The sequence below is a fragment of the Bidens hawaiensis genome, unplaced genomic scaffold, assembly GCF_021521415.1.
Source record: "Bidens hawaiensis isolate Kalapana, Puna unplaced genomic scaffold, B.hawaiensis_p1.1 tig00023714_1, whole genome shotgun sequence".
Classification (NCBI taxonomy): Eukaryota; Viridiplantae; Streptophyta; class Magnoliopsida; order Asterales; family Asteraceae; genus Bidens; species Bidens hawaiensis.
The window spans coordinates 173,110-186,191 of NW_027493728.1; the positions used below are offsets into that span (position 1 = coordinate 173,110).

General features: G+C 34.3%; 1 protein-coding gene across 1 annotated transcript; it reads right to left on the reverse strand.

The window, feature by feature from the left end:
* Positions 1-5,193: 5,193 nt before the first annotated feature.
* Positions 5,194-11,311, reverse strand: LOC143567951 (ABC transporter G family member 35-like). Its single transcript, XM_077054222.1, has 12 exons — positions 11,043-11,311; positions 9,834-10,104; positions 9,592-9,745; positions 9,408-9,488; positions 8,725-8,861; positions 8,195-8,527; positions 7,252-7,626; positions 7,020-7,153; positions 6,701-6,928; positions 6,458-6,629; positions 6,141-6,395; positions 5,194-5,466 (listed from the first exon to the last, which is right to left on the reverse strand). The coding sequence occupies exons 1-12, from the start codon at positions 11,309-11,311 to the stop codon at positions 5,194-5,196; spliced, it is 2,682 nt and encodes an 893-aa protein (XP_076910337.1).
* Positions 11,312-13,082: the final 1,771 nt, after the last annotated feature.

Sequence of the window (13,082 nt, forward strand, 5' to 3'; positions counted from 1 at the left end):
TGACCCTCCCATGCCTGTTTACTGTTACCTGTCAGCTTTTCCTTTGCCCCCTGCAGCTGCCATATCTTTTGATATCTTTTGCTTTTGGAATCTTTTACTTTTTGGAGATATTTTCCTCTTTTCTAGGGATTGTGTTCCATAGGGTTTCCCTATAAATAATAATCTTATTTTTCCTAACACATCACACACAAACACTTAATTTAACCTCCTCCTTGCTCTCTCTGCCGTCTTCCTCTCTGCCTCCGTCTTCCTCCCTGTTCTGCCCTGCTTGTCCGGTAATATATATTATATATAATAATTTACTTACTAATTATGCTAACTTGTAATCAACACTAAAAACCAATCATTAAAACAATAATCTTTAAATATAGGTTAACTTTGCTTGCTAAGAGTTTGGTTCTTGCTTTGTCTTTCTTCACACCGATTATCAAGTGAGTAATCTCGTACCTAATCCCTTTTTGCTTTTAACGTTTTGGGATGTTCATGTGTTCATACAAACTTAGAGTCTTAAACTGTTTATGAACTTTAGTCGCGCAGTATCCCATGTGTTGAGGACGTAGACTTGGCTGTTTATTTGTATGTGTGGATCATTAACCGTCTTGTCGGTCTATTCCGCAGTTCTCATGGTACCATTAGATGAACACGGGAGAACTATCGTTTATGATTTTCTCTTTTGTTTACACTTGCACAGTCTTTCTTGTTTGTGAGCTCAATGGTGAGCACTGGCAGTCTATGAATCTTAGAGTTGGTCCCGATCGGATTACACCCTTGTTGAAAACCAGACATACACATGTTGCGCGCAGATTTATTGTTATCTATGTATTGTATTAAACTTGATTTCTCGCCAACACGCAAGTGTTTGACGTTTATTTTAACACATGTTCAGGTTTGCAGTAGCTGTTTTGGAGCTCGAGGACACGTAGGAAGTTTTCTTTATTTTGGACCTAGATTAAAATGTATCAAGACAAGTTGTTGCTGTTCGAATATTATGATTTATAATATATTGATTTATGATGATTTATGTTATCTTATGTCTACTTTGCGCGTGCGCGAATGAATGTATTTATTAAATATTGACACCCAATAGTGTCACGAGTAATGAAACAATATGTGGCGCCCCGATGTATAATCCGCCTTTGGTCGGGGTGTTACAACCTAATCCGCCATTGCTAATAGCGGATTAAGAGAAAACATTTCTTTTTTCGTTCATCTTCTTCGCCCATATTAGGTCACGGGTCCATGTTTGAACAACATTTCACATGTGAATAGATACATGTTTTGCATGCAATGGCAATGACAACTTTTAATCTTCTGCATCTTTGAAGGAATCTACTTTGAATCAATGCTTGCTTTTATTATTTGAAGGAATCTTATGCAACATTTCACATGTGAAGCAATCAATGTTTGCTTTTAATCTTTTGCAGCAATGCATGCAATGGACGTTAAATTGGTTAGTTGGGACTTTGACAAATAGTATTAAGTTGGTAGAAAACATAACTAGGTTAGTTGGGGTTAGTTAGGTTAGTAGTTTCGTTAGTGTGGTTAATTTTTTCGTTTGTTTGGTTAAGTGCCCAATACGAGTTACACAAACTATACGAGATAAATTTGTAGATAAGTGGTATTAATTTGTGCGAGAAAATACATCTTTGCATGACCCACTTTCAACTATAAATACACACTTCATATTTAACATCTTTACATCAACCCTACCATTGATATATACTCCATCTTCCAAACCCTTAATTTTCTTCCAAATGGAGCACCGAAGAGACAAAGAAGAAAACGAAGAATTTTTTTCCTCACAACCAGTTTCCAAATCGGCAAGATGGACTGATGATGTTTAGAGGCGTTTAACGAGGCCTCGTGCAATAACTTCGGCAACTTCTTCATATGTTCCTGAAAACTCCCACGAAAAAATAATTTTGCACTTTCGAATCCAACGAAAAAAGTTGGTCAAGAGATGTAGTTGAGTTTTATATTAACGGAGACGCCTCATTTTGCTATTCAAAGTTTTTACCCATGTAAAAACTCAATCGAAGTTTCTGAGGTACTTTGTTACGGTACGAGTCAAATGGTTCCATTTCTGAAACGGTAAAATACTAAAGTTTTTTATACTTTTATATAAAGTTTTATATACTTTTAGATATATGCTTCATTAAATGACTAACTAATATTTTTGATAAATATGTTTGTAGCATATCGAAGCGTGGACAACAAGATTGATGATTGTTCGATACGCAAAATTAAGAACTAATCCAGATTTAAGACTCCGTTGGACGGTGTTGCCCCTGTGTTTTTATGACGAAATGAAAAACGAAGACTCTATAGTTGCCATAGAGCTAGCCGGAACAAAAGACCCATATTCACGATTTTGGGAGGTTGACCAAGTGTATATTCCGTTTTCATTCATTCTAGTGGTGATTGGTTACTCGTCCGTATAGATATGCGAATGATGGAAATTACCCAATACTGGACAAATAAAAGGTGGAGAAATGAAAAACTTCAAAGCACTAAAATGGAGATGTTATCATTGTTTTTCCCATGGTTTCTTGATTGTATACGTTACTGGAGAAACTCGAATATTTCATACAAGAAAAAAGGAATGGTTATCGGTTTAAGTGAAGTTAACGTGCCTCAAGACAAGGGTAACACTTCTAATTCAGGGGTTCTGGTTTGTATGATGATGGAAATGTTGGTTAAAAAGAACCTCTTAGTGATTGAAAATGACGTTTATGAGGTATGTGCTAACTACCGACGTAAGATGGCTCATGAATTATATAAGTGGCGCGTGGAACCCGACCTTGTTTAGCGTTTGTTTTATTGTCATCATATTGTACCTCTATTTATTTTATGTTATCTAAAATTAGTTGTAAGTCGTGTCATTTGCCTTGGTTACTTGTAATATTAATCTTCAATTTATATCATGTTATCATGTTTAAAGGTGTCTGAATACGACTCGTATAAGTGAAGCTTTTTTAAATACATATTATATTTAATAAATTGCAATCATTTTAGTATATAAATTACTTTATTACATAAAAGTAAAACACATTATATAAGATACTTTTATATATACATATATGCTTGCTTATACGTACATACACAGACAATTGGAATGCGAGAAACACCCATATTGTAGGTCGGTTTTACTAAAATGATTTAAAGATTTAAACGTATAAAACGATTTACTAAAATGATTTAAATGTATAAATTTAAAAAAAAGATACAAAAAAACGGGTTGTATTACTATATTTACACTAAAATGATTTAAACGTATAGATTTAAAAAAAGTTACAAAAAAACGGGTTGGGAGGGGTTTGAACCCGCGACCTCCCATTCGTAACAAATGTCCTTAACCTGCTGGGCTACCAGCGACGTAAGTTAGAATATGGATTGTATACTTTAAATATATTGTAAAGGAAAAGGGGGAAAACAAAATATTCCTAATCTGTCATTGGCAGGAGCAGATTAGGAGAAAGCTTTATTTTTTTTAAAACCTAATCCGCCATTGGCTGGAGCGAATTAGGAACAACTTTTTTTTTTTTGGTGAAAAACCTAATCCGCCATTGGCAGGAGCGGATTAGGAAATTTTTTTTTTTTTGGTTTCATCTCTGCCATGGTGGTTCACGGGTCTTGAAGGACATGGCAGCATGCATGTGAACTTGGAAAAGCTATAATAATTGAGATGTGAAATCTGAAAGCTTTAATAAGGCTGTAAGGCTGTGAAGGCATTATTTATTTTTGTTTGGCTCTATAGGTCTTTAGCAGGAGAGGTGAAAACAATAATATTGGCTCTTCAGGTCTTTAATAAGGCTGTATAATAAAGCTTATAATAATGCATGCACAGATGAAAATAATAATGTTAGTTGGGTAGGTAAATAATATTAACTAGGTAAAAAACAAAATTTTGTTAGTACAGAATCATGACGTTAGGTAAAATCACTAAAATATTATCATTTATTATCAGGTAAATTCACAAAAAAATATTAGGTAAAATCATGACGTTACGTTTAATTGGGTAAATACAGAATCATGATCGATTCCCTTATTTAATCATCTGATCGATACCTCACAACAATGTGGAAAGTAATCATCATTTATTATTGGTTCATTTATGAAAACAGTTCCATCCATCGAGAATAATATATTATATAATAGGCTTAAAAGAAAGAAACATTTGTCTGGATTTACAAGAAGCAATGAATGAAGAAACATGAATCATGATGGTATGCGATCATGGAGAAACTCTATATAATTTTTGAATTTAAGTTTTAAAAAAGAAACACATAAGAAAAAAAATTAAGTTTCATATAGTTTTTATAAGTTACGTCACTATTTTGTTCAAATTTAACATATAGAGGGACTTTACCGTATAAAAAATTCTTGAGGGACTTTTGTTAGAAAAAACAGAAATTATGTTGGTTTTTAATGGTATTTTTCCGTAATAAAATATAGGAAAATGATAAAAATGACTGTTGACCAGTCTAAATAAATATTTAGTCCATTTGAACGGGGTCTTCTTAAAACATCTGTCTCTTCAAGCGATCTGCTAGTTAATAATCATCACACGACTAGATTTTTCGACCAACCAGGTCACGCCACAAGTCAATATCCCGTGAAAACACCAGGAATATTTTTGGAAAAATAGCCGTTGACTTTTCGGGATTGTAAAGGCATTCCGAATAGATTTATTTGGGTGTCCGGCGAGATTTATCTCGTCTTCTGACGGGGGGTATTTGGTTTCCAACGAGATTTTTTTCATCTTCCGCCACAACTTATCTCGTTTTCCGCTAAGATTGTTTGACTTTCACCGATATCTTTTTGGCTTCCGCTTAGGTCTTTTTTTGACGCGTGACATAATCTTGTTGGTTGAATATTTTGTCGGGGGAGGGGGGAGAGAGGGGTAGACATTTAGGAGAAAAGCCGGTTAAATGAACATTTTGTTTACTTTAACCGGTAAAATGGACATTTTGGTTATTTTCTCATAATATATTTGTGAACCATTTGTGTATATATAGCTCATAATCCATATATTTTCGAACTACGTATTTAACATGCCTTAACAAGCAAAACAGATAAAACAAACAATGAAACTAAAATGCAGGCTCACTACAACACAAATGTATAAACACCAACACAAAAATAAACAAACAAAACATATTTTTAAAACCACAAAAATGTATCAACAACATTCTACCTCATTTGGAAGTTCAAAGTCCTAAGGAAAGTTGCGTAAAGCAACGCGAAGAACACACAAAAACCAACAAGAACCGCAGCAACGGGACCCATGAAGTCAAACTCAAAACCATAGTAGTCTTTGATATAGCCCGCCATAGTCGGGTTAGGTGACATCCCGGGCACATTGATTTCATGATTCGCGTCATGATATTGCGAAACAATGCACCCGTACACAGTCCACCCCATTGGGCAGATCCAGTAGTACCAAATCCACCATCCAGGAATTTTCTAAATTTAAAAAAAAAAAGAGTCAATGTTGGTCAATTTAAAAATGTAAAATTAAGGGAATACTCTATAGAATAGTAACCAAGTTTTGAAATTGTTCCAATCAGGTCACTAATAAAATCTTTTGTTCCAATTAGGTCACTAAAGTTTTTTTTTTGTTCTAATTTTATATATTTTACCTGGATAGCAGGTTTTGTAGGTTTTTTTTTTATTTGTAAATAGTTTAAGATTGCAAAATATTTATTTAAAAAAAGTGACAAAATTAGTAAAAATTGAGAAAAAAAATTAATAATAATAATAAACTTTTTTTTTTATTTTCCAGTTTTTTTTGTTGAAATTTTACAGATTTTTATTATTTTTTGCAATTTTTCGCAAAAAAAAATTAAGATTTTTTTAGTTAATTTTCCATATATTTTGTTTTTTGAAACTTTTTCAGTTTTTTTTTTTCAAATTTCCAGATTATTGTTATTATTATTATTTGCAATTTTTTACAATTTAAAATTTATTTTCCTCAATTTTTAAAAAATGTTTTGCAATGTCAAACTATTTAAGAATAAAAAAAACATACATAACCTTCTATCCATGTAAAATATCTAGGATTAGAACAAAAAGAAAACTTTTGTTTACTATTCTATAAATGTAGTACAACAAGAAGTAATCAAGATTGAAGTACTTACGTGTCGTGGGATATAAAAGCCCGAGAAGATATTAAACAGTAAATAAAATCCAGCAGCGAATATCGCAGCTACTTGCTCGTTCGGTGTGATGGAAACCGTCATCATTCCATAATACGTAAAGTATAGAAACGAAAAGAAGTTGATAAAGAACGACCAGAAGAATTTATCCGCTTCCCATTCAAACGACACCATGGTGTACACGATCGCAGTGTAATATATCGTTTGAAGTAATACATATGGTATCTCCACAAACACCTAAAACATGTTTCATAATAAGTTTCATTAAAATTTGTAAAAAATGTATAATAAATATTTACCTGCCCCATAGCATATGGTAACGAAGAGTACATCCCGGCTGCTCTTTCACGATAAAAAACAGTTCTTTCTGTTGCCACAACCGGTTGAACAGTTTGTGAGTTGTTAATACCAACGAAAAATACAGCAGCGTACATCGCTCCAATAACCGTGCTAAGATCATTGTTGCTCGACCTGAAATCATTAAATCAAAAATTAGAAAACTAAATTTATAAAAATTATTTTTATAAATTTTTTAGACTTACTTTTTGTTACCAATTTTCCAAAACACTGTCCCGACCATGATTGCGCAAAGTAGGGTGAAGAAGAAACGGACAAGGTTATAATCGGGATTTCTCCAGTAACTCCACCACATCTTCCATATACACGATTTGAACTGGCCCCACGACGTTTGAGCGTATTGTGTTTCAAAGTGAAGATCAGTGGCTCCGGGTGGTGGTACACTTAACTCCTTCACCAAAGCCTTGTTCCTCCTATAATAATCATATTTAGTTAATAGTTATATTTATATAAAGACGTAACGTTAGTTTTATACGTTTGTTCGTTTAAATGTTAAGTGCTTACTGATGCAAAGATGATGCACTAAAATGTTCAGCAAAATCAATACCGAGCCGCATCTCTGCAGCACCTGAGCTCACTTCCAACATCCATGTTGCAGGATTGTATTTTTCAGGAATCTTTGGAACTCCATTAATCGCCTTAAAATAATAAATAAAAAAAACACAAAACCATTACTTACAACCTTTTTTTTTTATAATTTATGGAAGTAAATTTTTTTTAAATATTAAATATGCACCTCAAAGTAGTCGATGATTTGTTGAGAATGTCGACCAAGGGGACCCGAGTAAATAACTTGGCCTCCTCTTTTTAATAACAGCAACTCATCAAAGGATTCAAAGATATCAATGCTAGGCTGATGAATGGTGCAAACGACTGTTCTTCCGGTATCGACAGTGTTTCTTACCGTTCTCATAACAATGGCTGCAGCTCTTGCATCAAGCCCGGAAGTTGGTTCGTCCATGAATATGATTGAAGGATTAGCAACAAGCTCAACTGCTATTGTTAACCGCTTTCTTTGTTCGGTTGATAAACCACTAACTCCTGGAAGTCCCACTATTGCATCCTTGATGGTGTCTAGTTCAACTAGCTCCATTACTTCATCCACAAATAGCTAAAAACATAGTCAAATATTATTATTAGTATTGAGACTTAATAAGTTAATAGTATGTTTTAACTTGATTAATAATATTAAGAGTAAACTGCGGTTTTCGTCCCTGTGGTTTGTCCAAATCTGCGGTTTTAGTCCAATAGTTTCAAATTTACGATTTTCGTCACAGTGGTTTCATTTCACTTGCAATTAAACCCGACTCCATTAACCCCGTTAAGTATGGTCATTAAACTCATCATTATGCCTCTCACTTGAGGGGCAGTTTTGTCCTTTTTCTCCCTAAATAAATATACTAATTCGCAAGCCCCCTCACGTGTGTGTGTGGGGGGAGGGGGGGGGAGGACAAAATTGCCCCTCACGTGAAGGGCACCATGATGGGTTTAACGACCAGACTTAGCGGGGTTACTGAATTCGGGTTAATTGCAAGTGAAATGAAACCACACTGTCGAAAATTGCAAATTTGAAACTATTGGATTAAAACCGCATATTTGGACAAAACACATGGATGAAAACCGTTGTTTACTCTAATATTAATATTAATATTAATAAGATTAATGGTATCAATATGTACCATTTTGTCTTCCTTGCTGACTTCTTTGGCGAGACGAAGGAAAGCTGAGTAGATCAAAGACTCGTGAACGGTGATAGTAAGAGAATGGATATCGGTTTGTTCACAATATCCTGAAATTCTAGCAAACGTTTCTTGTTTTTTCGGGAATCCTGATATTCTAATATCTCCTTCAATATAACCACCGGTTTTTCTTCCTGCTAAAACATCCATCAAAGTAGTTTTTCCGGCCCCACTGACTCCCATCAACGCAGTTAACACTCCCGGTCTAAAAGCACCCGTTACATCACGAAGTAATTGCAACCTAGTTTCCGTCACACCTTGTTCTCTCATTTCCTGTTTCAATAGATAATCATAAGATTTAACATATGATCATATATAAATTTATTTAAATAACATTTATTTAAAAGTGGGTTGAGGCGCAGCTTGTTGCCTGCCACTTTATTGTAATCGTTTTGTACTTATAATATAAAATTTTGGATTATGGCCCAAAAAAAAATAAAAAAAATAACATTTTAGAATAAGAGGCTTACACCAGGCATATCGACATAATAATTCATGTCGTCGAATGACACGGCGAGTGGAGTAAACGGAAGAACCATCCCTTTCTTAGACGCACCGTTAGGATCAGAAACCGCAGAATTAATCTGGCGCAATTCCTTTTTCCCTTCTACAAAATTTAACATTAGTTAGAAATGTGTCAAGTATATTAAACTTAGAGCAAACTGCGGTTTTCGTCCCTGTGGTTTGTCCAAATCTGCGGTTATAGTCCAATAGTTTCAAATTTGCAGTTTCCGTCCCTGTGGTTTCATTTCACTTGCAATTAAACCCGAATTCATAAATCCCGTTAAGTCTGGCTGTTAAACCCATCAGCGTATCCCTCACGTGAGGGGCATTTTTGTCTTTTTTCTTTCCAAATAAACCCCAGTCGTAATTCGCAAGCCCCCCTCACGTGAGGGGCTAGGGTGTATTTGGAGAAAAAATGACAAAACTGCCCCTCACGTGAAGGGTACGCTCATGGGTTTAACGACCAGATTTAACGAGGTTAATGAATTCGGGTTTAATTGCAGGTGAATTGAAACAACAGGGACGAAAATCACAAATTTGAAACTATTGGACTAAAACCGCAGATTTGAACACAGGGACGAAAACCGCAGTTTACTCTTAAACTTATTATAAACTTATTATGAAACTTGGTATAAAATTTGTTTCATACTTGAACTGACTCCTTCGGTTGCATGACCATCCATGGCTGCAGCTTCTTCCTTGGAAATGATCGCTTGCGGTTTTCCAGGGGCTGTTTAGTAAGTAAACAAATAATTAACCAAGGACCAAGGTTAGTTATTAGCTATTAAAACTATAAGTCAATAAATATTTAAAAACAGTCTTAACTAACTTACCTTCTAAATACATGAGAGCAAAAGTGAAGAGGATATTAAACAGCAAAACAAAACCGAGAAGAGCACCGGCACCAATCCAGTACGAGCTTTCTGAAGTCGGGATATCCAAGTTCTTCAACACAGCAAAACCTAAACTCGTTGAATTATCAGAACTCTGCAAAAAAAAAAGATACAAAATTAATTAACTTAATGTAAAATTATCAAGATTTTAATTAAAAATATTTTCAAAACTAGTGGCGTACTCTTTGATCGGTCCACCTAGGGTCGAGGAACTCGTTGATGCAAATGGCTTTGAAGATATAAGACAAAGGTGATAGCCAATAAGCCCATTCCCACCAGTTTGGAATTTGAGTTTTAGGTAGAATAAAACCACCAAGCAAAAATATAAGCAGAAGTACAACCGAACCACCCGTGTTTGCAATATTCATTGTTTTACAAACTCCAGCAATCAACCTAAACAGTCCTGCTGCAACGTTTTGTATCAGAAACACCAGCAGAAGATGCTTGAAGAACCTGTTTTACATCACACCATACATATTCCATTAAAGTTATATGCAGTTGCATCAAATACTATTGTGAGAAGCGTACAAATAACTAGAGTAATTATGTTAACACTGGTGTAATTATTAGTTAGTCATCTTATTATATATTAAAATTTTCTCAAAATATCATATAAAGAACTATTAAGTTTTTATTTTTGTTTTATAGTTTTTTTTATATATTTTTGCTGTTGGTTTTATTATTTTATTTCTTTAAAATCTTATTAAAAGTTTGTTCATTATTTACATGTATTCAAAAGTTTTGTATGTTTTAGTTTTGTATGTTTTCTCTAGCTAGTTTTTTATTTTTTTTATAAAATGTATTCAAAACAATTTGATTTTTTTGTTAGGTTTGGATACAAGAGATTAATGTTACCTGATAAAAGAGACAAATTTGTTTATCAAGTTGTATGTTATTTAACCCTTTTATTTATAAAAAATAATATTATTTTTTATAAAAGAATATAAACCATCTCTTAATTAAAAAAAGCGCTCTCCAAAAAGATTAAAACAGGTATAGAAAAAAAAGTATTTTTTTAAAACAAGAAAAACGTTTTTTAGATAAGAACAAAAAAAAATCGTTTTTCTAAGTAAGAAAAAATATATTTTTATTAAAGGCTTTTAAATATACATAAAAAGATAAATAGAAAACAAATTGTTAAATAAAAATAGAAAAAAATTATGCTTTTATAAAAATAATAATGATAATAATAGATAACAAAATGACAAAAGAAACAACAAAAATGTCTAAATCGTATTATTGTAAAACTTGATAGAGGGGGCGTGTTTAGTAAAATGAATGAAAGGGGGGGGGGGGGTTTACGTTTAGCAGCACCCTTATTTTTACACCGTATTTTTTCTTATAACATAATTACTCTAGTTCAAAACCGTAATTACTCTAGTTAATAATACCTGCTGGCGTCAGGGGCAAGGCCGACACCCCAGTAGAGCATACTAGTCCACATAATACTTTCGATCATGGATATCGGTATACGAAGCAAGAAAGCCGGAAGTGTGAAAGCCCATGAAGGATGAAACATAAGATATCTTTGTTTGTAAACAACAGGAAGTCTCATCAAAATGAGTGACAAGTCAGCAAGCCCGTTAAACATGTTAATAAGCATACTATTCAAAAGCGCACCGACATAAAGGGCCCCGTCTATTTCGTTCCTGTGGTGCATTGTGGTCCTTAGATACAACGTCGTGCAAATAAACGACATGAACAAGATTTGTATCGTTTTGAAGACGAAAACGGGTGCGTTTCGTTTCATAAGTAACACTTCTTTGTCCCATGAGGCTTTAAGGAGTTCGAGTTTGGGTACTAAGTATTTTTTGTAGACTAAAGCGGCTTTGTGGCTTTGGCTTTAGTCATATGGGACGGATAACTCCTGTTGCAGCTTTACTCCTACATGGAAACTTTTGAACCGTTGGCTGAATTCGCTGACCGGGATGTATCTGTATGCTCGGTTTCTGTCTGCCCAGTATTGCTCTTGATCCTTTTTAGATGTCACCTATCTTCACCATTCAAAAAAGAATTTCAACTGTGTCAATTTGGGTTGCTTTGAAAATTATATGGGTTGGTTTGGGTCAGATATTTTAACTAAAAGGGTCAAAATGGGTCACTTGAAATTCCACCTGGTTATTTTCGGGCCAAAATGGGTCGACAAATTTAAAGAAATGGGTCGATGCTGGTTAGTGTCTTAAAGAAAATGTGGCAGGTTCGGGTCAGAATGAATTTTCGAGTGGCGCAGATTTCCACATGAGATAGGTTTTGGCACAAAACGGGTTTTGGATTGGAACGAGTTCGGTTCAGATTTTGAGCCGAACGAGTTTTTCCACGGGATGGGTTTGGTTCTTTGTTTCAGTTTCTGTTCATTTCTTGGTTATTTTTTTCTTTCTTTTTTTTAAACGAGGACAACGGATGAAACATTTTTGTTTTTTTTTACCTTTTATGTTTTTTATTTATATTTTGAGTTATCATTTTTTTTAATTTTTTTAGGGGTTTCTGATCTTAATAGAAAACCCTTCAAAAATAAAATAAAAAAATAAAATAATAACTCAAAACCTCCGTTGTCATCGTTAAAAAAAACCCGAAACCCTTCCGACCCTAACCTCTTCCGACCCAAACTGAAACAACCTGTTTTTTAACTGACCCGTTTCTCCCTATGACCCGTTCGACCCAACCAATTTGCCACCCCTAGTATTGCATAATACATTTATTTTTAGTTTTTACCTCTTGCAAGAAGTCAGCAGTACCCTTTCTTTCCGGGCACTTGAACCCGCAACTCTCAAAAAACTCAACAACGTGTTCTCGTGGGCCCTGGTACATAATCTGGCCCTCGGATAATAAGACAATGTCATCAAAAAGATCAAACGTCTCGGGGGGCAGGTTGTAGTAAGGACATAAAAACTGTGGACTCAGTGAGATGTGCTACTTGTTGCAAACATTTCACTATCTGAAAAGTAGTTGAGCTGTCAAGACCCGTCGATATTTCATCCATAAACAACGTTTTTGCGGGTCCCACAAGCATTTCACCCGTCGTTACGCGCTTCTTTTGTCCCCCCGAGATACCTCTCCTCATTTGGTCCCCGACAAACGTGTCACGACACACATCAAGGCCCAATATCTGATAACAAACAAGTAATATTATCGACTAAAAATATTAAAACTCGAAAAAATAAAAATAAAAATTAAAAATAAATAAATAAAAATTAAAATTAAAAATCGAACGAGTAAGTATTTAAGTAATACTTACTCTGAGAGTATAGTGGAAGTGGCCAAAACCGAAAAGGAAACGCTCGAGTCTTTGTACTCGACACAAAAAGAGCCGCTGATGTGCCGAAACCATCACCAGTACGTTTCTAGTCAACGAAACTTATGCTAGAGTTTTATATGATTCGGGTGCCAATTTGAGTTTTATAGATTATAGTTTCTGTAGTCTATTAAACGAA